The 26,031-nt window shown below is 49.9% G+C and overlaps 3 protein-coding genes, 2 non-coding genes and 1 pseudogene across 10 annotated transcripts; 2 read left to right on the top strand and 4 right to left on the bottom strand.

Moving 5' to 3' along the window:
- Window positions 1–896: 896 nt before the first annotated feature.
- LOC114433347 (histone-lysine N-methyltransferase KMT5B-like) lies at window positions 897–8,628 on the bottom strand. 5 transcript variants are annotated; one of them, XM_028401865.1, is made up of 10 exons: window positions 8,514–8,628; window positions 5,849–6,106; window positions 5,629–5,776; window positions 5,384–5,549; window positions 5,189–5,298; window positions 4,936–5,102; window positions 4,823–4,842; window positions 4,601–4,737; window positions 3,977–4,176; window positions 897–3,895 (listed from the first exon to the last, which is right to left on the bottom strand). In XM_028401865.1, exons 2-10 carry the CDS (start codon window positions 6,015–6,017, stop codon window positions 2,397–2,399), a joined length of 2,616 nt encoding a protein of 871 aa, XP_028257666.1. In that variant the 5' UTR covers window positions 6,018–6,106; window positions 8,514–8,628; the 3' UTR covers window positions 897–2,396. The 5 variants fall into 5 exon arrangements, with proteins under 5 accessions (XP_028257666.1, XP_028257664.1, XP_028257663.1 ...); XM_028401863.1 differs by lacking the exon at window positions 8,514–8,628 and adding an exon at window positions 8,198–8,302; XM_028401862.1 differs by lacking the exon at window positions 8,514–8,628 and adding an exon at window positions 7,808–8,155.
- A 2,284-nt stretch (window positions 8,629–10,912) lies between these two features.
- On the top strand, window positions 10,913–13,022 carry LOC114433356 (DNA polymerase epsilon subunit 3-like). The gene is made up of 4 exons (XM_028401877.1): window positions 10,913–11,318; window positions 11,871–11,956; window positions 12,123–12,241; window positions 12,453–13,022. Exons 1-4 carry the CDS (start codon window positions 11,253–11,255, stop codon window positions 12,641–12,643), a joined length of 462 nt encoding a protein of 153 aa, XP_028257678.1. The 5' UTR covers window positions 10,913–11,252; the 3' UTR covers window positions 12,644–13,022.
- Window positions 13,023–14,065: 1,043 nt separating this feature from the next.
- Window positions 14,066–16,352, bottom strand: LOC114433355 (60S ribosomal protein L12). 2 transcript variants are annotated; one of them, XM_028401875.1, is made up of 6 exons: window positions 16,196–16,352; window positions 15,161–15,234; window positions 14,836–14,934; window positions 14,617–14,698; window positions 14,451–14,537; window positions 14,066–14,213 (listed from the first exon to the last, which is right to left on the bottom strand). In XM_028401875.1, exons 1-6 carry the CDS (start codon window positions 16,230–16,232, stop codon window positions 14,095–14,097), a joined length of 498 nt encoding a protein of 165 aa, XP_028257676.1. In that variant the 5' UTR covers window positions 16,233–16,352; the 3' UTR covers window positions 14,066–14,094. The 2 variants fall into 2 exon arrangements, with proteins under 2 accessions (XP_028257676.1, XP_028257677.1); XM_028401876.1 differs by having other exon boundaries at window positions 16,096–16,233.
- LOC114434010 (small nucleolar RNA SNORA65) lies at window positions 14,282–14,409 on the bottom strand. The gene has a single exon (XR_003670447.1). It is a non-coding gene; the product is annotated as a small nucleolar RNA SNORA65 (small nucleolar RNA).
- Window positions 14,996–15,123, bottom strand: LOC114434008 (small nucleolar RNA SNORA65). Its single transcript, XR_003670445.1, has one exon. It is a non-coding gene; the product is annotated as a small nucleolar RNA SNORA65 (small nucleolar RNA).
- Window positions 16,353–22,690: 6,338 nt separating the features above from the next.
- Window positions 22,691–25,634, top strand: LOC114433350 (potassium voltage-gated channel subfamily G member 4-like; annotated as a pseudogene).
- The last annotated feature ends 397 nt before the right edge of the window (window positions 25,635–26,031 follow it).

The raw sequence follows: 26,031 nt of genomic DNA, 5'->3' as shown, positions 1-26,031 counted from the left end.
CTGCAGGGACACTCCTGATTGGCTGTTCACCGGAAGTCACCGGTCGGCTGTATTTAAATGCTTTAATTGGTTGATATGGGAATATGAAATAAATGTTTATAATTAAATCAGTTTACTATTAAAGTTTTACTAATGATGGAATTCAAGTTTTTATTTCTGTATTTTCCTTTTTAGGCAGAATTTATAATGTATTTATTATATATGTTTATTTCTATAAATCTAGAAAACACATGGCTTGTTAATGACTGGAGCTGTTCTTCATCACTTTTTAATTTTCTATCATCAACCTGTTTTAAAATGCCATCTTTCTTGTTTTTAATGTTATAAGCTGCACTTTGCATGTTTGGGTTTAAGGTATTCATGTTTTATCTGGATCCCAGGCTGCTGGCAGATCAATACCACAAAATATTCAGGAGAAAAAAATGTTTGTTTTATAAACTGTCCACAATCTTTTAATACCTGAAATGGACCTTCTTTGTCACCAAATGTCCTGATATCTGCAACAGAAGCTCACCTAAAAAAGGCTTAAAGACCTTCCTTTTCCTGGAAGCCTATTCCAGCTAGGACAGTTCTATGTTGGTTTTTATGTTGGTTTTCTTTCTGCGTTTCTTCCTTTGTTCTTTTAACCCCTATCTATTGATTAGTTTTATAATGTTGTCTTCTAATTTTAATGACTAGTGTACACTGTTGCCTTGCTGATTTTATGTAGCACTTTGAGATTTGCTCGCAAATGTAAAGTGCATTACAAATAAAATGTATTATTATTATTACCTATCAAAGACAGATAAGCACAAAGACTTTTTCCACACATATCAATACATTATGTGAACAGTGAATAAATGAGTATCTGCAGTGTGATGAAGACGCCATGTCGAGCAAAACTCAGGAAACAAGAGTCACAAAGAAACTTTATATAGTTTTCAAGTATTCAAAACTGTTAAATAAGTACAAGATGTGTTCACATGATTTACATATTGGACAATATATGCACTGCCCATCCTTTAATTCTCTTTACATGTTTCCCCACTACCCACGCAACACGCTAAAACGTCCAAGTATTCACATTAGATTTTTTCTTTTGGACTGGAGACGGTGACAGCGGTCTAATCGGACGAAGAGCACACAGACATACACCTGGAAGAGTTTACAGTGCGGGATGGCTGCTGGTGATGTGAACAGTACGTATTAACACGGGGTTAACGTTCAGTCTCAGTTGGTCTGTTTACCTCCACGATGATCATAATAATAATCTACAGAAGGACTGACAGGAAGCAGATGGCTTAGCATCATCGTTGATTAGTGGTGAAACTAACATGTGTCCAAACGCTCTTTAAGGCACCTAATGCTGCTGAAGGATGTGCTCCTGTAAAGAAAGGTGATGAGTCTTAATGCTGCCGTCATCCACACAGGAGACACATGGATGGGGGGGGCGAAGTAGCACCACAGAGGGAAAACGATTCTGCCGGATCAATAGAAAGTGACGGAGCCAGTCGTTCTGTACATTACTTCACAGGCGGCCTGTGAGCGCGCCATGTTCCCATCACAGAGCGGCTCCGTCTGTGCTTTTAATTCTGCGTGAGTGGATTCGCCCCGACAGAGCTGATCAGTGTCACACTGTGGAAAACTGATCCCGCAGGTCTGATCAGCATGATTGGGCAGACACACAATTAACAGAAAGTCACAGCCGTATGTTCACTAAACATTACACAAAAAAAACTTGTAAAGATTCACCTAAATCTCATGTTTGAGTTGCTTCTCATTTTGTGAATGTGTTTTTTTACTTATTTTATACCTCTTCAGTCTTTTTTGTAAATTTTGGACCTAAATCTCAAACTGTGTTTCTATCGTGACCCCTCCCATCCTGTCGAGCGCCCTGATACTCGGCCCTAAATAATGCTGATTAAGAGGTTTTAACAGGAGAACTACTGCGGGGATGAGAACATGGCGCCTGAACCCAAACGGACCGACTGGCTGACGTTCTAATGCCTCTGGACCAAACTACTCCATAGTGAGCGCGGGTCGTCACACAAAACTTACAAACTATGAGACAAAAAAAAAAACAAAAGCTCAATTAAAACCTGCCTATGAGACAGAGGGGTAGTCACCATACTGTACACTTTCTACAACATCCATGTCCATTATGAATAGAACAAGTGCATTCACTGAAGGAGTTCAACCCAAAACAACGTCTCGGTTTTCACTCAGTCCTGACGTGATGCAGGTTTTTCATTGAAGCCACGCAGTGAAAGCTGAGCTTTGTTTTAGGTCGACAGCTCCCTCTAGTGACGTTCATTCAGGATCTTTCAGCAATTCTTTGTTTTAAATTACTGTACTTCTTTTACATCAACACAACAGTTGATTAGCGGGTGGTGTGTATTTACAGGAAGGTCTGCAGCTTATGCATTGAGCCTCAGAGACTGATCCTCCCTCCTCCTGGAGGAGATATCAATGTCTATGGAGTCTTTGCCTACGATCAGTCGTAGACGCTTCGCTGGAGGAAGTGGAATGAAATCGTCGTCAAAGTCGTTGTCAAAGTAGTCATCGTCATCATCCTCCCCTTCTTTGTCTTCGTCAGACGAAGGTTCTGCCAGGACCTTTTGGGTCCGATGTCCGCCGTTCCTGGCGTCCAGACTCTGACCCACATCCCCATTGTAGGACATCTGGTCCCCCTTGGTCTGGGCTATCCTCCGCGCATCGTCCTCCCTCTTCAGCTGGATCTTCAACTTGGTGGCGCTGCCGTGGACGACGGGGGAAAACCCATTGTTCAGTTTAGCGATGTAAGAGCTGCCTTTGTCCTTGTCGTGGTCCTTACTGAACTTGATACTGATTTTGCTGGAGGAGGCCGAGTTGACAGTGGACATGTTGGAGGAACCTATGGGGTCACTGGGGTCATTGGCCTTGCTGCTGCTGCTGTCCCTCCGCCGGCGGAGCGTCAGTTTGGGGATACCCGTGTTGTTCTCCAGGATCAGCTGAGCGTCGTATCGGGTGATCTGGCGCTTCTTCTTTCCCTTGTCCTGTGAGCGGCAGCTGCTCTTCCCCTTGTCCCTGCGGAGGGACTTGCTTCCGTTGGTGATGCCGTTGTAGTCCCTGTGTCTGTCAGAGAAGCTCAGCAACATGTTTCCACAGTCCGAGAAGTTGGCGGCATGGCCGGCAGCCATCGGCATGAACGGCTCGCCGTACGCGCTCTCACATTTAATCATCCGCTCGGCCCGGAGCCGCGTCGGCCGTTTCTGCCGGCTGTGCGAGCCTCTCCTGGCATAGCTGGCGTCCACTGCCGGCTGCTCCAGTCCGACACCGTGGTGGAGGTACTCCTCCATGTCAGCCGGCTCCGTTTTAATGACCACTCCCCCAGGGACTGGGCTCAGGCCGTCCATGGCGCTGGGTTCCAGCTTTACACCTGCTGCCACGTCCTGGGCTTTTCCCAGGGTCCGAGTGGACCTGCGAGTTCTGTAGGTGGAACACTGGCTGTCCTCACTGCCCTGCACCGCCGGCAGGCTGCCGTTTTCCTTGGCAGCGTGCCGGGTGAGGCAGCCGCGCTGACCCAGCCCCGGCTGCACCAGCCCCGGCTGCACCAGCTCCTGCCCGTCCGTCTCCTTTTTGACGGTGACACTTTTACACAGTGACACCTTTGAGTCCCTGAGACCCAGCTGGCAAGTCTCTCCTTTGGCCATTGTTTTAGGCTCCGCCCCTCGCCTGCGACTCCGCAACTGGACTTTACTTAGTGAAGGCTTGGATTGGGATTTTAGTCTCTTTGGTACCCTGTTGTTGTTTACACGACCTTGTTTTGAACATGAGGTAGTAAGGGCTCTTGACAAAGTCCGTCTGGTTTGAGTCCTGTTTTTATACTTCAGGCCAGATGAAGATGATGACGATGAAGATGTTCTTTTTCTGGCAGCTGCAGTGAAAACAGAACACGTTCAGAACAGAGGACGCACATGAAACCAATCACGTCGGATATGTCTGCTGCCCCACTTACATTGATGTGTTTTTGGCATTTCCTGAGAGTCCACGTCAGTGTGCGAGCCCACGGAGTGACTGTCCGAGCTCCGGTTTCCTTCCCCCAGCTTCTTCAGCCTGTTGAGACGCTTGTCCGTCTCCCGTAACCCGTACTTGCTGTTGATCACTGGCACTTCCACTGGGAGTCCAGCTTTGGATTTGAAAGCACCAGTACCCCGTCTGCACAACAGACATGACACAAAATGCTGTCAGATCCCATTTATCCACGATCAGACTCGAAAGGAAACAGCTGTTTGTTGTTTAGTATTTATTCATTACTCAAACACTCAAAATAATAATAGGGTGAGTGTGTGCAGAATCACTCAGGTGTTCAGACAGAGATCAGTGTTGGTCATGTGACTGCTGCTCACAGGACTTTATACTTTTTACTGAGTCTTGGTGATGTTGATGATCACAGACATATAAAACATAGTGGTTAGTTGGAAATGTGTGATTTTTCACACGATGCATTTGAGGACCATCATAAAGTATGACTGTAACAAACACAGTAATGCAGCTAAAGCTAACTGCTAGCTGGATTAAAAACCATTTGTTTTCATCATGTAGAGAGGATGACATCACTTCCAGCTGTGGAGGTAAGTACCTTTCACATGTGTAGCATTCACAAAACTCATTGCTTTCCCCAAAAAATCCATCTCCATAGTAACAGGAGATTTCCTCCCCGGGTTCGATGTCCCTCAGAACCTTCACACAGGCTGTGTCCCGTCCTGTCGACACAAACTGACGCACATATTCAGAGCGGTTAACCGTTAGTCGTCCACATTTGGAAGAAGCCAATCACACGGAGTCTTTGAAGCAGTCTTACCTTACAATTCGGCCGACAATCTGGGGAAGAAACAGAAAGGACATTCGAATGAGTCATTTTGCTTTTCCTTTATAAAACTAAATTTGCAAACGTAATCGTATAAAACTCGATACCGTGATTGATAAACGCAGCCGGCCCGAGCCACAGCTGAGCACAGTTTTTGCGGGTTGAGTACATGACGCTGAAGTCGTTCTCCCCATGTCGCAGCAGCATGTTCTCCTCACTCTCCGAGAGCTCAGCGATGCAACCCACCAGGTACTCGATCTTATCGTTCCTCTTCCTGTAACAGACGTCAGCATTCATCATGTTTACGCGTACAGTCAGCAGATGTTCTGATGTGAGGAGCAACAGGCAGCACGTCCTCACCACTCCTTAGTCGCCACGATTTTAGCTCCATTCTGCTCCGATGAGTAACGGTTACAGGGAAGAATCTCGAAGCCACTGTCTGTGGCAAACATCCGCAGGTACACGAACACCTGTGGGAGGGAAAAAAGTGAGCCATCTGATTGGACGCTGGGCTGTCAGCGCAGCAGGGAATCGGGTCTGAGTCGGCGTGTTTACGTGCTGCTTGAAGAGCTTCTCCTGAGCCTTCGTCTTGTGGAGAAACAGATTCCGGGACCAGTCTCCTGACGTCAAAGCTCTGAAAGCTTTCTCCAGGTTGTCGTGTTTTTTGAAGCGCTCAATGATCTCCTTCAGCTCCTCCTGTCTTCCTTTGATTGGTCGAAATCTATTGGGACATAAATAGGAAACTCAGAAATCACAGGGAACACAGGAAGAGACGAGACCTCTGCGGTGTCTGTGCTCACCTGGTGTTCATCTTGTGAGTCTGAAACCCCAGATATGGATCCAGGATGAGGCTCGTTGTCAGGTCATCGTTTTCACACAGCTCCTTGGCAGTCATTCCTGAGGAGGGCACGTAGCGCCGCTCAGCCTCCAGGTTGGCTGCATTATACCCTGTAAAAAACACACAGGTGTTTGAGCCTGGTGTTTGAGACTGCAGCTGACCCCCCGCATTCAGAAACTCACTGCGGCTACATCTTCGGTTCCTGGGGTGGCTCTTGCTGTGGCGCAGGGACGCCCGCTGTGGGTGCTGAGAGCGTGTCTGGCTCTGGTTCACAGGCTGCTCGCTGGTCAACTTGTTTCCGTGTCGTCTGCCATTTAATACCATGTTCTTGGATTCGCCCAGCCACTTCATGCCCACAAGCCCCCTGGTCCAGTTGCATTTAGTCTACGATATGAAAAAACACTCTCGAGTGGGGAAGACTGGGGTCTAAAATCTGAAACCTGGGAGAGGAGCAGACACAAGACACACATTTTGGAATATTAACAGTGTTCTGAGGCTTAACTGGCCGAACAGGAAACACATGATACTAATTATAATAAGTGTTTGTAAAAGAAAACTTATTGTCTGTGACTCTGTGCATCCATTCATCGTCTGGACCCACTCGTACTGTACAGGGGGCTCAGTGATTAATCAATAATGCTGCAGTGATATGACACTGCAACATAAACATGCTGGGATAAAACTTTCTCAGAGGATGTGGAAGGTTTTGATTCCGAGCTACGAGATAAAACATCTTGTTTTTGCCTCCTGAACAAAAAGCTGCCATTAGTCTTAGCCTCATATCAAACTCGGATGATTCAAAGTTCTGAAGTGATGAACAAACATCTTGCACAGACGGATGCAGGCAGCGGATACCTTACACATGATCCTGCAGCGCCGCTCAGCGACAGCCACAGGTACAACACAGGCTTACTGTCAAGTGCAAGTGAAACGTCTTTGGAGTCGTCGCTCCTACAGTTGAGTGCTGCTCTGCTTATTTGTGGATCAATGATGCCACACGGCGCCTCACGGCCTCTCTGTTAGTTGCATTAACACATTATGTGGTTGTGAGGAGCAGTTTGCGCAGTAGCATCGCAGAAATTGCTTCGTAGTCTCAGCTACACTAACGCTAGCCCCAAGTGAAAAGACATCATCCCACATCGACGGGGAGAATAGCTGGGAACCCGGAAGGCCACACCAACACCTGAGGCCGCGGCTGGGCCAGCGGTGCCTCCACAGCTTGTATTGTTTGCTAACAAATGCCGTCTCTCCACCCGTGCACTCAGTTAGCATGAAGCTAACGGCCACAGGCGACGCCAGTGTGATGCTCGGCCGTGGCGGTTAGCTTGCAGCTACACCGGCTGCACGCCGTGGCAGCGGCCAGGCACGACCCAGCGCCGGCAGACAGCCACACAAACACACACACACACACGCCAACACAAAGACTGACACACGGCCGGCGGTGCTGCTGTGTTATTTAAACCGCACCGACATATATAAAGTCCACATCACGCAGCGGCTTCCACAGTTTCCACTCGGCACACAGGACGCTAGCGTCCGGCGGATAAACACGGGGGTGCCGTCCATTTAAACCGGGTGGTTCTGTGAGAACACAGTACAGAGAATGCTCACACATTACCGTACTTTCCAGATTGTGTTAACTAACATCAAGCTAGCATCTAACTTCACTCCAGCAGGCTAACTTAGCTTCACCGTCGGCGAGCCCGGTCAATAAAAACACCATGCAGCCAACCTGTCCTGTCAGAAACACAACGTTCACTCAATAAACGTTAAATATTCGATGATAAACAATAAGCAACGCGCTACGTTGATGCTACTTACCAGCAAACCACTTGAGCACAGCTGCTAACGCAAGCTAACTCCTAGCATGGCTTGTTTGATATGGAAGCCATTAGCTAGCTTAACGGGCTAAAACGGTCGTTTCCGTGCGAAATAAAAGTTAGTTAATGTGTCGTAATCTCTGTAAGATACGATCCACGGTGACCCCCGCAACGACGAACAGCGGCCGGCCCGGAGCAGCAGCGTTATTCCTCCTGATGGGCAGATATTAAACACCGAGCTGGGAGCACTTCACGCGCTGGGAGCGTTAAATGTCCCGGAGTCGACAACAGAAGCACAACAAACACTCACACCATACTCACCGCGATGTTTAGCTAAACAACCACGCGACGAAACGGCGCTTCTCCAAACTAATCCAAAATTGGCACGACATCCGAAACGAAAATATCACAGGAAACACATTTTTTTTTAGAAATTAACATTAAAATTCAAGATGGCGGCCTAGCACAGGCGAGAGGGAGAGAAAGGCGCAGCACAGCCATCCAAGAGAAAATAGATCCAACAAATACGCCACCGATCGGCTCCGTCAGGGCCGAGACCAGCAGCAGCAGCCCGGCGTGCAGGCGGGACGTGCAGGCGGCAGCCTGTCCTTCAGCGTTTCACCGCGGACACACAAAAGGAACGGGGGTTGTTGTGTTAAGTTGTGGCAGTAATTGTCGGATGTATACAAAAGTAGTGCTGCGTAAACAAACCTCTTTACGCTTCCTAAAGAATCCAGCGGCGGTGGGCAGAACCAGAACCAGAGGCGGACACACACACACACACACACACAGGCGTCACTGCGTTATTACACACACCGATACAACAACAACAACAACACGACGCGCAGCTCACTGGCCGCTGCACAGCCGGAGACTGATGGCTGGTTTAAAGCGTGTAGTGATACCAGGAACACTTCACTCATCAATAAGTGTCAATAACTTGTTAATAGAATCACAAATGATTAAAACACACACTGGTGGACTGGTTTGACAGTCAGGACCCTGACAAACAGAGGCCAGTACAGACCTGGGACCCGGGACGGTTCAGACCTCCTTATGATTTGTGGCCCGTCAGCAGACACAGACACAGGTGTGAGCCCAAACAGTGACGGACATGCTGGGAGACATTTGTTAGCTGTGAGGCCCCTGGTGGCTCCTGGTGGCTCCTGGGACATGCTGTGGTGGGAGGGGTCCTGTCCCAGGAAACAGGAGGATGAGGGACATGTGAAGCTGTGACGGGCTGCATGTGTGGAGGGGAGCAGAGCCTGAGCTGACATGTGCTGACATCCTGACCGTAGATTAGCCGGCTGAAGGCAAAAAACCGTAACACAACAACAGCTGTGTGTGTATTCGCTCTGATAACCGCTCACATGTGTGCAGGCTGCAGGCAGGACAGAGGCGAGCACGAGGCCTGGAACAGGAGTCCTGCTTTGTCCCAACATGACGCAGTCTGTCTGCTGGACCTGCTGTCAGTCTCAAGTTTGATCCAGCTGGAGTCACATCTGTAATAAAGGCAACGGAAAACAGCACAAAGTGGCAGAAGCTGCTTCATACTACTGATCCATGTCATCAGCTGTTTGCTGTCTGTCTTCATCGTAGTTCTCTCTCTCTCTCTTTGCAGGTCTCTCTGCCTCCAGACCTACAGTCTGGCCTCTGATCATTTCACCACTATATATATATACATATATATATATATATATATATATATATATATATATATATATATATATATTCTTCTCCTCTCTCTCTCCTTCATCCTCTCTGTCCTGTCTCCCTCTTCTTCTCCTCTCTCTCTCCTTCATCCTCTCTGTCCTGTCTCCCTCTTCTTCTCCTCTCTCTCTCCTTCATCCTCTCTGTCCTGTCTCCCTCTTCTTCTCCTCTCTCTCTCCTTCATCCTCTCTGTCCTGTCTCCCTCTTCCTCTCTCTCTCTCCTTCATCCTCTCTGTCCTGTCTCCCTCTTCTTCTCCTCCTCTCTCTCCTTCATCCTCTCTGTCCTGTCTCCCTCTTCTTCTCCTCTCTCTCTCTCCTTCATCCTCTCTGTCCTGTCTCCCTCTTCTTCTCCTCTCTCTCTCTCCTTCATCCTCTCTGTCCTGTCTCCCTCTTCTTCTCCTCTCTCTCTCCTTCATCCTCTCTGTCCTGTCTCCCTCTTCTTCTCCTCTCTCTCCTTCATCCTCTCTGTCCTGTCTCCCTCTTCTTCTCCTCTCTCTCCTTCATCCTCTCTGTCCTGTCTCCCTCTTCTTCTCGTCTCTCCTTCATTCCTTCGGAGACAGCTCTGACTGTAAAATGAGCTGTCTGAATAGAATTGAATTGAAGTTAATGTCAAACCAAACTCAGTGAGACTGAAGGTGGAGTGATGGATTGTGATGCCTCCTGGGCAAAGGTCTCAGACCTTACAGACCCTCCATGCAGCCTGTTTGTGGACTCTGACAGTCACAGGACCTGTTTATTTCTGAGCATGTGTTGGTCTAAATGTATCTTTGCACTAAAATGACAAAAGAACCCATTTTATTGTATCTACGATTAATCTGACGCCCTCAGTGGCATCTGGTAAATCCCTTCATTTGTTTACTGTGGTCATAGTTTAGTATGTTGATTAACTAAACAATCATGGATAAAAATGAAATAATCAGACTGAAGTTTCTCATCTCCAGGAGAGCCAGGTTAACTGTGAAGAGAGCAGAGTGAGATGTAAGCCGCCCTGATCGGTTATTATTCATCAAACCCAGCACGCTGCAGCCCTGCTGCCTGCCTGGACTCTCAGGTCCTGCCTCTCCAGCTGCAGCTACCTGCGGCGTGCTGGGTGAACTCAGCTCAGATCAGGGATTGTTCCGGCGCAGATAAGCCGAGGAAACTTTGCTATCCTGGAGCGCTGCCCAGAAACAGCCACAAAGGCTTGAACTCGGTGGGCGGAGATGTTTCACTGCAGTGTGGGCTGCGTGTGTGAGGAAGGCAGCTGCCATGGAAACCACCTAAATACCCCCCCCCCCTCCACACACACACACACACACACACCCTGACCTGCTCCACTCTGAATCTGAGAGCCAGGCCGGAAGATCATCTGCACAGGATGATCAGCACACAGCCACCAGCACCACAGAACAATCACTGCTGCCAGCAGAGGGCGCTCCTCCCTGCTTCACAGTATCAGTGTGCTTCAGAAAATACTGACATTTAACTTTGTTGTAATTACTCTCACTACCAGAAGGGGGAGACAAAGGCCTGCCTCGTACCTTCACTTTGGGTGAGTTGTTATTCCAGCAGAATAACAGCGTGTTTATTTATTCATCCTGACGTTCTTTACTGAAACTTTCATATTTTAATATTTTATCCCTTCTCTGAAAATACATTTTTGTTGTTTTCGCTCATATTTAAAAAAAATCTTTGTTTTTTATTTGTATATTTTAGAGTTTGTTAGGCCGTGGCGGAAACACGTCACCAGCACGTCAGAGGTCGAAGTTCATCGCTGACGTAGTAGGGCTCGTGGTGGTTGGAAGGTTCGCGGGAAACGTCCCAAAACAAAACGGACTGCGATGGGGGCGCGAGCCGCTTCATCCGCGTGAGGTTTAACGGAGGAAACCCGGAAGAGAGGAGATCCGTCCACGGAAATACCCGGGACAGTCCGAAGGGTCGGCTAGCTGCTCCGAGCACGTCCGTGTGGCTGCGCGCTCATCGGTTAGCATCGCACAGACCCTGCTCTCCGAGGCTCGGCAGGGCGGTCACGGGGCTCACTGCAGTCCGGGAGGGGCCGGCGGGATCAGCGGGAGAAATGGCGGAGAGGCCGGAGGACCTGAACCTGCCCAACGCGGTCATCACGCGCATCATCAAGGAGGCGGTGAGTGCGGGACGGAGCCGTTAGCATGTTAGCATGTTAGCATGCTGCCGCCACAGAGCTGACCTCAGCAGCTTCATCATCAGCACGATAATCTGAGCCAATCTGGACTCTGAGGGGTCTGCAGCACCACTCTCTGCAGCAAGGAAATGATTGTTAAACATACAGAATCTGCTGAAAGCTGCTGATGGATCAATAGTTAAAATAATGTTATAACATTAAAACCAACAGCTGACTCGAGGTGAGACACACACCAGAAACTAAACAAGATGCAGTGTGTGACTGAGCTGCTGGCTCCTGGAGGGGCCCTTTGTCCCCCTGACAGAGTTCCTGCAGTCCTGAGGGCCTGAGCTTCCATCTGAGTGTCTGCTGGACAAAAAAACCTAAATACTGACCCAGACCCAGATTATCTTAGATTAGTGCACAAACTGACGAAGCTGCAGAGCAAAACTCCAACAACGTTAATAACACGTCTTCCTGCTGAATGTGTAAATGTCAGCGTGTGATGGTGTGTTTGACTCCTCCGCTCTGTGTGTGTGTCTGTGTGTGTTACAGCTCCCAGATGGAGTGAACGTGTCCAAAGAAGCACGACGAGCCATTTCACAGGCTGCCAGTGTGTTTGTGTTGTATGCAACGTCCTGGTAAGAAAATCACGCCTTCAGCGTCTGATTCACAAACTCCTCTTTCCATCCAACACGTCTCCAACACAGAGAGCTCCTCAGACAAGTCTTCTTCTTCTTCTTCTTCTTCTTCTTCTTCTTCTTCTTCTTCTTCTTCTTCTTCTTGTTCTTCTTCTCTGGCTTTTAGTGCAAATAATTTCGCCATGAAGGCGAAGCGGAAAACTCTGAACGCCGGAGACGTCCTGGCTGCCATGGAGGAGATGGAGTTTGAGCGATTCCTGGAGCCGCTCAGAGAAGCTCTGGAAGGTGAGCGGCCTGCTCGGCCAGCCCGGCAGGCGGGGGTTAAGAGTCAGTGCTCTCCTCAGCGCTGGCACATCAACACATTACAGTTTGGATCATCAGGCTTTACCTTCCACACGAGCGTGTGTGTTGGGCCTGTAGTCAGTTTACACCTGTCCTCACACACTGATCTCTGCACGTCTGTGTTGAGTCCTAACCAGCTGCATCTGTCCTGCAGTGTACAAGAAGGACCAGAAGGGGAAGAAGGAGGTTTCTGAGCAGAAGCGCAGAGACAAAGAGAAGAAGGCCGACTCCGAGAACGACAAGAGCCGAGAGGAGGAGGAGGAGGAGGAGGAGGAGGAGGAGGAGGAAGAGCGCATGGAGGAGGAGGCCGAGAATGAGGCGGAGGAGGAGGAGGTGGAGAACTGAGGACGATTCACCGCGGAGCAGACGTGGTGCGTTCAGGTGACGTCCAGGAAGAGCTGCGCTGAGCTCAGAGGAGGCGGGGAGGAGAGAACGGCGTCTTCCAGCACGACAACAAAAGCACAACGAAACCGCCATTTTCTTTTCATCAGCACACTTGAACTGAAACATCTCTGGACGGCTGACCGTTCAACGCAGACGCCTTCAGGTCTGAGTGAAGACCTGGAAGCACCTGGCTCACCATGACACACGCGGGGCTTCTTCCACAGGGGAAGCGTTAGTGAGGGCTGGTTAGTCGACGCTCGCCATCTTGTTCTTGTTTTTCTACTTTTGTAGGCATGTTTGTGACTGGCTGAGTGTTCCAATAAATATTTTGTAGATAAAAGTGTGTGTTGGTGACTGATGTCTGCAGACACCTTCAGAACCTCGGAGCTCCTCACAGCACGCTGGCAGCCAAGCAGCAGACCCACATTCAGCTCTAAAGTCCTATTTTACAACATGGAACAGGACAGAAAACCTGACAGTGAAAGCTTTAACACTTCAGACGTGTGTGTGGGCAGGAGTGACTGGTGTGTGTTCAATCTTTTTCAAACTCAAACTTGAAAAATGTGCAGGAGGTTCTCCATCAGGCAGGACACAGGACAGCTGCAGGGACGGGTGGACACAAATCACTGATCAGATGGAAGAGACAGATGCTGTTTTTACTAATCCTAGTTATTAAATTAAATTTGAAACCTTTATTAGTCCCGCAATGGGGAAATTGCTTAAGGCAGCCAGCAAAGAGCGCCATACACCAGTGAGTACACTGGAGGGTATGCAGGTGAAGTGCAAGGACACAACAGTGACTAGGGAGGAGTTGGGATCGAACCACCAACCTTCCAGTTACTGGACAACCCTGCTCTACCACTGAGCCACTGCTGCCCTGTTTTTTATTTGAAGTTTATTTTAAGTTGAAAACTGAAGAGGAATCTTTGACACACTTGAAAAGCATCCATCCATCTTTAACCCCTTATCCGGGCCGGGTTGCGGGGGCAGCAGGGACGCCCGGACTTCCCTCTCATCAGACACTTCCTCCGGCTCTGCCGGGGAATCCTGAGGCGTCCCAGGCCTAGAGACTCTCCCCACTGTGTCCTGGAACACCTCCACAGCAAGGCATCCAGGGGGTCTCTAAGGGAGCGCCCAGCCCCCCTTCGATGGAAACTCATTTCGGCTGCTTGTATTCATGATGTCATTCTTTCAGTCGCTGCCCAGAGTTCAGGACCACAGGTGAGAGTAGGAACGTAGATTAAACCAGTAAGTTACTTAAAACTTAGTTTCAGTAAAATCAAACAGACACCAGAACACAAAGACTTTAAGTCTGACACGTGCTGCTTTTGAACCACTCAGCGGCTCAGTACTCAGATTACATCATGACACAGACACCAGCTGTTCAGTTGAACGTTTTATTGTCGGCTTGTTTACTCAGATGGACACTCCACTTTGCCACTGTTGATGTCATCGATGACGTCATGGGGGGGACGGCCGTCGATGGTGCAGCCCACAGACTGAGCGGTGCCCAGGATCTCTTTGATGGTTCCTGATGGAGGAAACATGAAGTCATTATCTCAGGCGGATGACCTGGATTATGAGCGGCCATCTTTAAACAAGTGTTCCGGACTTTTCGGCACAGAGCTGTCCATCGGTGTGAGCAGCCCTGTTTCCTAAAGCCGGGTTTGCTCTGAGCCTCCACTGGACTCCACCCGGTCACTGGGACAGACGGGTGTAGTGGCGGGAGGCTGCGGCCGCTCGGGCCACCACAAACATGACGTCTTACCAGAGAGCTCCCTGGCGATGGAGCGATGCCTCATGACGCGAGCGATGCCCACGATCTCGTCGAAGGTCACGCTGCCGCTGTGTTTAACTGGAGACAAAGAAAAGAATGAGACGCGGCCCAGCGGCACCCGGCAGCCATGTTTGAGGGACAGGAAGGCTCCACTCACTGTTCTTGACCTTCTTCCTGTCACGAGGAGGCTCCTTCAGAGCCTTGATGATCAGAGCGGAGGCAGAGGGAACCACCTCGATCTGCACAGAAGACACGCTTTAATGAGACCGACGGTCACCCAGTCTGAGCTGAAGCACGAGTCCTCAGCCCGGCTCGTCTTTAGAGGCTGAAGTGTTATTTTCTAGGTCTAGGTCCGCCCCCTCAGGGCGGGACTTACCGCTGCCTGTCTGTTCTGGATGGTCAGCTTCACGGTGATCCTCAGGCCCTTCCAGTCACCGGTGGCCTTGGCGATGTCGTCACCAACTTTCTTGGGAGACTGGAGAGAGCAAAGTAATCCGATTACGTCAAGTTCTAAGTGACATCACTCGCTGTTTCACTTGTGTTCCGGACTTTTCGGCACAGAGCTGTCCATCGGTGTGAGCAGCCCTGTTTCCTAAAGCCGGGTTTGCTCTGAGCCTCCACTGGACTCCACCCGGCCACTGGGACAGACGGGTGTAGTGGCGGGAGGCTGCGGCCAATCAGAGACGTGCTCCAATACTCACCAGACCCAGAGGTCCGATTTTGGGGGCCAGGGCTGAGGTGGCTCCGACTTCTCCTCCGGTGCACCTCATGTACACTGAAAGAGGGAGAACACAGTTCATCACCACGTCCGCTCTGCAGGGTCACAGGGCACGAGCCAACATGTCCCCACCAGAAACCCACACCGTCATCAACATCATGAGCTGGACTGTGATGCAGACTGAGGACACAGTGTCTGGGGGGGGTAGATAATCTGACATGTAGTTTAGTAATCTGGACTGCAGAGCACCTCGGGACACTTTTATAAACTCATCTGCAGCAGATTTATGTCATGCAAACATTTCAATAACAGAATTTAAGGGGACACATTCAAATCAATAAATAGTTTAGACTGAGAGTTTTACTGGCCGCACAGACCGAGTTAACCCTTTAAATGTCCAGTGTTTAAGGTGCTTCCATCCGGCCGTCACCCCATCGTTTCAGTTTAGTTTGTATTGAATTAACTAACAGTTAAAGTTCTACCTGCAGTGTCTGAATTAATCTAAAGTTAACCTGTGAAAGTATTGATTCTGATCTTCATTACCAATCTGTGCCCACTGACGTTAACACACAGCAGGCTACAGCCCTCCACAAAGAAATCTGTATTAACCATCGTAAGTAATAGTTTGACTTATCAATAAGATTTACATGTTGTGTATCAATAGATAGACGCAGATAACTTATTAAGGTACAGTCTAAGCGGCCTGCAGCAGCTCAGCATCACTTCCAGGCTCCTCCCTCAGACACTAACGTTAGCATCAGCAGCTAGCTAGCTTCTCCACGTGGAGCAGCGCAGTCCCCCCTGACCCTTCACGGCCGCCCTGACCCTTCACGGCTGCTCCGTTTGCATCACACCATGGTCCACAGACACACACACCCTCCTCCGGTTTCTGTCCCGGTGGGTTCTGCCCGTCTTTACCGTGTTCTGCTCTCCGCTCACAGGCCGCGGGGCGCGGAGGCAGCCGCGGCAGAGCGGCTCCATGTCGGTTATTCTACCCGCCCGTCTCTGAGAAACGTACCGATTTTAACCTCGCTGGGGTCGAATTTAGGAGGCATGTTGCTGCGAAGGGTGAGCTCAGTTCAGCTGGGTTGGTGAGGGTGTCGGATGAACCCGGCTTCGGGACGACCGATTACTGTTGCACCTTCACCGCTAACGCGAGAAAGAAGAGAGCGAGCGCCGGCCGCGGAGGGATTTATAGCTGCACGCAGTCCCGCGAGAAGTGGTACTTCACTTCCTGTTGTGACGTAGCACCGAGCGCGCTGAGCCGCTGTCTGAACTGAACGTTATTTTCCTGAGTGTTAAACATCTGTACATTAGTTTTATATGTTGATATCTGGTGTTGTAATTTATTAATAAAGATTTTTAAAAAGTGTTTGAATTTAACAACAACAATTCAACAAGTACAAAACCTGGGGAAGGAGTGAGACCTCCATTCAGAAACATTAAATACATTCATGATTGAATTTCCTCTGGGATTAAAACAGTCATTCTGATTCAGACTGTGTCGAAGATCTACTTCATGGTGAATTTATTTCTTAATAACAAACAAAACAGTTTACATACCAAGAGCTAAAATATCAACAATATAACAAATAATACATAATAAATACCTGAATCAATAAGCAAGAAAAACAAGCCATAAATCATTATAATAATAATAATAATAATAAAATAATAATAATAATAATAATAATAATAATAATAATAATAATAATAATAATAATAATATATATATAATTATTATTACATAACTCATGCAGACTTGCTGCAGTGTGAACACATGAACGTCGCCTGTTTATGGGCTTCAGGGCAAAACAACAGAAAATCAGTTGTTTACATGTAATCAGATTACTCTGTGCTTCATTGAAGTACGTGTGTCTGCAGCTGTGTGTGAGGATTCGCACAGTGCAGGTGTTGAAAGTGATTTCCGGACCTGAGAGGATCCACGGGGCTGTGAGTGGGAGCTGAGTGGACGCGGTGATGTGTGAGAGCGTTACATAAAGCGGAGCTGAGGCCGGCGCCACGCTTCCAGGCTGCTGCTCGCTGCTTCATGTCCAGCTAACGGCTCCCTGCTGGAAGGACTCCTCATCTGAGAGCCGCCGCACAGGAATAGACACAGAACACAAGGGGGAGTCCGTGGGTGCGGGCCAGGGATCAGCGCTGTTTAATATGCAGCAGGAGCTGCGAAGCCCAAAGGATTCTGGGATTATTTACAGGACGCGTCACGTTCAAACAAATGACTTGATGCACACAGAATAAACCCTGTCAGTGTGTGATGATGATGGATATGAAGCTGAGCTGACAGTGATTTACTGTGTATGACACATACACATGTTTTCAATCAATAAATAACCACATGACTATGAAACAAAACAAGCCGCTAATAAAAAGAGGAAAGAGGTCAGTGATGGTTCAGCAGCCTGAGGCGTCCACAGGAGCCAGCTCATCCACACACACACACACACACACAGACAGACACACACACACACAGACACACACACAGACACACACACACACACACACACAGACACACACACACACACACACACAGACACAGACACACACACACACACACACACACACACACACACACACACACACACAGAGACACACACACACACACACACACACAGACACACACACACACAGACACACACAAACAGACACACACACACAGACACAGACACACACACACAGACACACACACACACACACACAGACACACACAGACACACACACACACACACACACACACAGCTGGACAGCTCCTCAGTTAAACTCAGGGGACTGATCTGATTTCCTCTCCTCCGTCTCCGGCTCGATCTTTCCGGGGGTTTTCCAATCAGCAGGGCTCCGCCCCTCCATCTAATTTCTCCACTTTCCTCTATTGATTGTGGAGCGCTGCAGTCAGGCCTGAGTACACCACCCGTCTCCTTCCACCACCAGGCCCAGAGAAACATGCGTCTCCTGCCGTCAGGCCGGAACATTCTTCACCCCTGCACAGTCCTGATGGAGACATTTAGCATCCCATCACTGACAGAGTCGGCCTCTAGTGGCCACTCGAGCTGTTTTACAGCCCTCTGATCCAGCAGCTGAGGAGGAATTATTGATCGGTTGTTGATCGGTTGTTGATTGGTTGTTGATTGGTTGTTGATTGTTGGGGATGACAACGCTGAGGTCAATTACTGTGGCTGTAATGAGGCGGTGAAACTCTGCACCACACACCAGCACACAGAGAGACACACACACAGAGACACACACAGACACACACACACAGAGACACACAGACAACACACAGACACACACACAGACACACAGACACACACACAGAGACACACAGACACACACACAGAGACACAGAGACACAGACACACACAGACACACACACAGAGACACACAGACACACACACACACACACAGAGACACACACACACACACACACAGACACACACACACACAGACACACACACACACAGAGACACAGACACACACACAGAGACACACACACACAGAGACACACAGACACACACACACACACAGAGACACACACAGACACACACTCACACGTACAGGGTGGGGTCTGTTTTGGGCTGGTGTCAGGCTGCTTTTATGAAGCTCAATATTTTGGACTGTTTTTAAAATTAAAATTAGCTCAAAGCTGTGATCCAGGCTCAAACGTGCAGGGTCACGGGGGGCTGGAGCCTATCCCAGGTATCCTGGGTCACAGGTCACAGGTCACAGGCCATCACAGGGCAGTACTTAAACATGTAAATGTTAAACCCTGAGGACTAAAGAGACAAGGCGGCTTTTTGAATTTGGAAGAAACACTGTAAGGAAACTTTAAACCTCCCCAAAGAGCACCGTGTGTCTCTGTGTGTGTTTGTGTGTGTGTGTCTGTGTGTGTTTGTGTGTGTGTTTGTGTGTCTGTGTGTGTCTGTGTGTGTGTTTGTGTGTGTGTGTCTCTGTGTGTGTGTGTCTGTGTGTCTGTGTCTGTGTGTGTCTGTGTGTGTGTTTGTGTGTGTTGTGTGTGTGTCTCTGTGTGTGTTTGTGTGTGTGTGTGTGTGTCTCTGTGTGTGTGTGTCTGTGTGTGTCTGTGTGTGCTGTAAGCTGAGTCGCTCTGACAGGGCAGAGAGTCAGTGACTGTCAGAGGACACCTGGCCTACATAATCTGATTCCTGTGTGAGGGTTTCCTCCTCCGACTTCCTCCTTCTTGATTCCATTAGGAGAAACCGGAGCCTGAATGCCTGATGAAGCCCGGCTCAGCAGCTCATGTTCATGGAGCAAGTGCAGCGTGGAGCCAGGACGGCCTTTGCTGCAGAGTTTGGAGGCCTGATAAGGCTGCAGTTAATTAGCGAGCGAGTTATCAGCTGCTCGGCTCCCCCGGCGGCTCGGCACAAATTGAGAGAGAGCAGAACTGGTCCCAGGAGCCCGGTTTAATTTCTTCTGTGGCAGAGGCTGCGCTGAAGCATGTGAAGCTCATCAGCAGGAGGTGAAGGTGCAAAAGCAGCTTAATGTTTCCAAACAAGGCGCAACGACCACAGCAGCACACAAACACAGTGAGCTGCTCCGCCGTGAGTCCTCCAACCCGAGGCCCACATCAGCCCGTCTCTGAGGCCTCACACGCTGCAGACTGAAACCCAGTTAATAATCTGACAGAGATTACAGAGCTGATTCAGCCAATCAGGAGCAGGTAAATCACTCTGCAGAGACGCCCTGACGTCAGGCAGCACACCTGAACAGGAAGCCACTGTTTCCATGGAGACAGTCTATGATCCTGCAGGTAAAACATATGGATGGTGAGGACAGCCTCATCACACTGCTAGAAAGTCCAAGACTTTAAGACAACATCAGCCTGTTAGGACATGTTTAAACATATCGACCCATTAAAGCCAAGCACTGTAATCTCAGAGAATATCTGCAATGAACACAGAATAATAATCATTTGAAAAATACCATCAAAAATACAATATGAGGCTGTCCGTCACAGTGGGGGTCTGTAGAGGCCCCGGGCCCCCCTGGTGTCGGTTGCTGTGGCCCTGCCCCTGCAGCCCGGTTGTGTCCCAGCACGCTCCCTGGTTTGCCTTCCCTCTGCTTTGCTCCTTCTCTGGGATTATCATGTAATCCCTGATTATCATCAGAGCTGGAGGTCAGAGGTCGTTTTATTACAATTCTGTGACGTCGCTCTCATCCTGATGTGGAGATGAACTGGATTGTACCGAGACATGGGGTCAACGCCCGGATCACAGCTGACAGAGCAGCACTCAGGAACTAACTTCAAAGATCACCCAGCTGCTGAGGCTCTCTGACAGCTAGCATGTAGCAGCTAGCATGTGTGTAGAGGACTGTTGTGTCTCTGTGAGGACAATATGAGCATAAAGACACTTGGACTGAAACAAACTGATCAAAGCAGAAAAGTCTTCATGAAGCAACAGACACAGAACTGACAGCACTTCCTGACTGGACTCTGATTGGACAGAACCAAACCTGGTTCAGCACCAGCTCAGAGCCTGGAGCCTGGAATTGTGGGAGAAAACCCTCCCTGAGCTTTGAGCTTCGGCTTCACTCAGCAGTCAGAGCAGATTCCAGCAGCACAGTGACAGACATGAGCCAAAGCTTCACCTGCAGAGCCTCTAGAGAGCTGCTCACTATCAACAAACACCTGCTTCTGTAGAGGCCTGTGACATAATGCTGTGTGTGTGTGTCTGTGTGTGTGTCTGTGTGTGTGTGTGTGTGTTATCCTCTGTTTGGTTAATCCTCTCTGTGTTTGGACGCCGACCTGCTCAAACTTTGTCAGTCAGGATTTTTAAACAAAAGCTTTTCAGTCAAATCCACATTAAACCGATGACACTGTAAAAACACAGAAACTAATTCAGGAGGTGCTCTCTGTGACTCCTCTGTGACTCATGGTCGCACCAGCCGGTTCGATTATCGACAAAGTGTCAATAAACATCCGTCTGGTCGCCTGACCTTTGAAGCAGGCCACCAGTGGACACTAAAGGTTCTGTACACTACATCTGTTTGCTGAATGCAGACCTGCCTGGCTGTTTTTACAGTGTATCAGACAAGAGTGAGAGGTGGGAGGGAGAACAGAGGAGGGAGGAGGATGAAGAGGAGGAGGAGGAGGAGGAGGACGGTCCTGCTGTCAAACACAGATGAAAGCAGAGCAGCAGGTTCCAGCGCCGTTAGATAATCGTATTTATCGTCTCCTCGGACGGAAGCGAAGCCGAGCTGAGGACAAAGGAACCGCTTTAATTGAATTCCCTCCGGCCCGCCGTGTGTGAGGCTGCACGCACACAGACACACACAGACACACACACTGAGCCTGGAAACTTCACTGTGGATTCACAAACTGCTTCTGTGCAGCCGTGATGAGGAGTTCGGAGTGAAGCAGATGAAGAGCGGGCTGAGCCTCTGATGGTGAGAGCTTTATTTTCAACTTTACATTTCCACAGGAGACTTTACACTGTAAAACATCTGCTGCAGGTCAGAGCGGCAGAGCTCCAGACAAACAGCTCCATCACTGTCAGAGCTGGATTTAATGAGTCCAGGCAGGAGTTCCAGTGACGTGAACAGCATCCGATGATTTTACTGCAGCAGTTTAACAGTGAAGCTCTTTGAGTCAGATTAAAATCAATACAAATATCCAGCCTGAAAATTCAGTGTGAAAACAGAGCTGCTCTCAGGACGCTTTAAAGGTCCCCCTGCTGGACAAACCGGGGAACAGCAGCTGACAGACCTGGCTGGGTTTCTGCTGTCAGATCAGGGTTTTTGTACAGTGCACAGACGGACGGGCTGTCCGCTCCAAACAGGAAGCACGGGGGCGCCGTGGTGACGTCACCCGTCGGCCCAATGGTGGTGGAGATGAAAGCGATCAGTAAGAGTTATTTAAAAAGTGGTTCTGACCCGTCCAGGTCCTTCACACCACAAAGTCTCACCAGAGTCACAGGAATGGAGGCGCGAAGGATCGGAGCGAGGCGTCAGAGCTAAAACTGGAACCAAACCTCTGCTTCCAACACCACGGCGCTCAGGCTGTGCTGAGATGATGCTCTGATCAAAACACAGGGACCAGCAGGCTCCAGGCAAATACCAACACCTGCAGGTCCTTCAGCGGCCACACGAGGGCGCCGTCGGCTGCTGTTTAACATCACAGTTTAGGGTAAAAGTCTCTTTTACATGATCAGAGACATGCTCAGCCGCACGCGCTGATGCTGATTGGCTGGAAAGACGTTTGCCTCTCCGTCGTCATGGCGATGTTAGCCACATGCGCTGTTTTCCTGCTGCAGGTTCCCTCTGGTGGTGAACAGAGCTACTGCAACAATTGTCAAAACTCTTCCTGCGGTTGAGCCGGGAGAACAAAATGTCCGACCTCTGCAGTGGCGTGAAGGCGGAGCTAGCTGGACTCGTAGAACAGAGGAACTAAAACTGTTTTTGTCCCCACAGGTCAGTGCTTCTCTGCGGACCCTCGCCATCATCGCACTCAGACCTCCGTCTCATCACACCTCCCGCTGCCAGCATGCCCATCATCAGCAACGCCAACCATGACTTCGGCACCTACTCCATCAGCAGCGATGACAGCAGTCTGGACCGCTTCTTCACCGAGATCCCAGAGACCGACACCCTCAAGGGGTCTACTTCCAGCGCGCCCAGCTGCTCCGTGACCCCAAGGCCTCGTATGTGGTCGACCACACCCTGCAGGTTCTCATCAATGGGGGGGGAACCGCTACACCTTCCCCTGGAGCACCTTGGAGCAGTTTCCCCAGAGTCGCCTGGGACGCCTGCGCTTCTGCACCACCCCGGAGGAGATCGCACGGCTCTGCGACGACTACGACGAGACTTGCCGGGAGTACTTCTTCGACCGAAACCCCACCGCCTTCAGGGTCATCCTCAACTTCCTGGCTGCGGGCAAACTGCGGCTGCTTCGAGAGCTGTGTGCCGTCTCGCTGCACGATGAGCTCGATTACTGGGGCGTGGACCCGGGCCACATGGAGCGCTGCTGCCGCCGCCGCATGCTGACCCGCGTGGAGGAGGTGGCCGAGCGAGAGCGCAAAGAGAAGGAGTGGAGGCAGAAGAGGCTGATGCTGAAGAAAGGCAGCGCTCAGGCTGAGGGCGGACACCGCAGGCTGGTCGCAGCGCTGCGGGAGGTGATGGAGAACCCTCACTCCGGATTGGCTGGAAAGACGTTTGCCTGCCTCTCCATCGTCATGGTGATGGTCACCGTCATCAGCTTGTGCATCAGCACCATGCCCGACCTCAGGGACGAGGAGAACAGGGTGCGTATGAAGCCGCCGTCTTTTGTCTTTGAGCGGTGTGACGGATGCAGAGGCCTCCTGTGGCCGCAGTGCATGATGGTTCATATGGGACAGACACTGCTGCATTGTGGGATACACTGAGGCCCTCTGAGGGTCTGTGCAGTGACCACAGATCTCAGCCTGTGGAAGTTCTTCCTCTAACGTTCAGGCTGAGTTTTCTCTGCGACAGTTAAACACGATGATTCTTCTTCTTGTGCAGTCTGAACAGACCGGACTCATCATGAGGCTCTGAAATGAAAATAGATTTTAATCCTTTGTGCTTTTCCACGAAGACGTCGATTCAACGGCTCTGCAGCTTTTAAACGCTTTGTTTCTACAGACACAGAAATAAACACACACAATATACACACACAGACACACAACATACACACACACACACACAGACATACACAACACAACACACACACACAACATACACACACACACACAGACAAACACAACACAACACACACAACATGCACACACACAGATACAGAACACAACACACACACAACACACACAGACAAACACAACACCACACACACAACAGGCACACACACAGACAGATACACACACAGACACACAACACACACACAACACACACAGACAAACACAACACAACATACACACACAACAGACACACACACAACATACACAAGACACACACACAGACAGACACACACACAGACAGACACACAACACACACACACAGACACACACACACACACAACATACACAACACAACACACACACAACATACACAACACAACACACACACAACATACACAACACACACACAGACACACAACACACACAGACAGATACACACACAAACACACAGACACACACAACGCAACACACACACACACACAACATACACATACACAACAGATACACACACAACACGCATACACAACACACACTCAACGCATACAGAACACACACAGACACACACACAAAATACACACACAGACACACGACACAGACAGATACACACACACAGACACACACATCATACACAACACATACATACACAACACACACAGACAGATACATACACCACACGCACACACACACACACCACTGTTTATCTGATGCGTCTGATGTGTTGTGTGTCTGATGAGTTGTGCGTCTGATGAGTTGTGCGTTTGATAAGTTGTGTGTTTGATAAGTTGTGTGTCTGATGAGTTGTTTGTTTGATAAGTTGTGTGTCTGATGAGTTGTGTGTTTGATAAGTTGTGTGTCTGATGAGTTGTTTGTTTGATAAGTTGCGTGTGTGATGTGTTATGCGTCTGATGTGTTGTGCGTCTGATGAGTTGTGCGTCTGATGACAGGCATGTTGTGTGTCTGTCTGCAGGGCGAGTGCTCCCAGAAGTGTCAGCACATGTTCGTGGTGGAGTCCATCTGCGTGGCCTGGTTCACGCTGGAGTTCGTGCTGCGGTTCGTCAACGCTCCGAGTAAGCTGGCCTTCGCTCGAGGCCCGCTCAACGTCATCGACGCCATCGCCATCTTGCCGTACTACGTGTCCCTGCTGGTGGACATCAAAGACGAGTCTCAGGAGGATGTCATCATGGGCGCCGGCAGAGGCTACCTGGACAAGTTGAGCCTGATCCTGCGCCTGCTGCGGGCGCTGCGCATCCTGTACGTGATGCGGCTGGCTCGCCACTCCCTGGGCCTGCAGACGCTCGGGATGACCATGCAGCGCAGCATGCGGGAGTTCGGCCTCCTGCTGCTCTTCGTTTGCGTCGCCGTCGCGCTCTTCTCCGCCGCTGGTCCACCTGGCAGAGAGCGAGCTGGCGCCGTTTGCCGCCACGCACCCCCACCACAGCTTCAGCAGCATCCCCGCCTCCTACTGGTGGGCCATCATCTCCATGACGACGGTGGGCTACGGCGACATGGTGCCCCGCAGCATCCCCGGGCAGGTGGTGGCGCTGACCAGCATCCTGAGCGGCATCCTGATCATGGCGTTCCCCGCCACCTCCATCTTCCACACGTTTTTCCCGCTCCTACCAGGAGCTGAAGCAGGAGTACGAGCGGCTGTGGAAGGAGGAGCGCGACGGGGAGGTGGCCGCCGAGGAGAGCTGGCTCCTCGATGACCTCACGTCCAAAGACGATCAGCTGACGTCTAATAAAACTCTTCAGCCCACGCTTCCAGCGACGGCGTTCTGAGGACAGAGGTCACGTGACTAGAGGACACGTCTGCTCATACTGACGCTTTCATAGAAATGCTACATCATGTTAGCGCATTCATCAGGAGCAGCTACAGGTTAACCCTTCCAGACCCCGCCATCCTCATCTTTGAAAACAAGAAACGGTTTTAATCCCAGAATTAATCTAAGATTAGCTGTCAGGTGGTACCATGAGCTAACATCAACCAATCAGATCAGAGGAGGCACAGCGAACCGAAGGTCTGACAGCTAGTTAGCAGTTAGCATAAACCAGGATATCCAGGTTATCAAACCAGGAAGTCACACACACACCACACACACACACCACACACACACTCTATCTCTCTCTGACACACACACACAACACTCACTCTCTCTCTCTCTCACACCACACACAC

Source organism: Parambassis ranga, chromosome 3 (genome assembly GCF_900634625.1).
Source record: "Parambassis ranga chromosome 3, fParRan2.1, whole genome shotgun sequence".
In the NCBI taxonomy this organism is placed as follows: Eukaryota; Metazoa; Chordata; class Actinopteri; family Ambassidae; genus Parambassis; species Parambassis ranga.
Note: the sequence above shows the minus strand (reverse complement) of the source record. Positions and strands in the feature narration are given on the sequence as shown.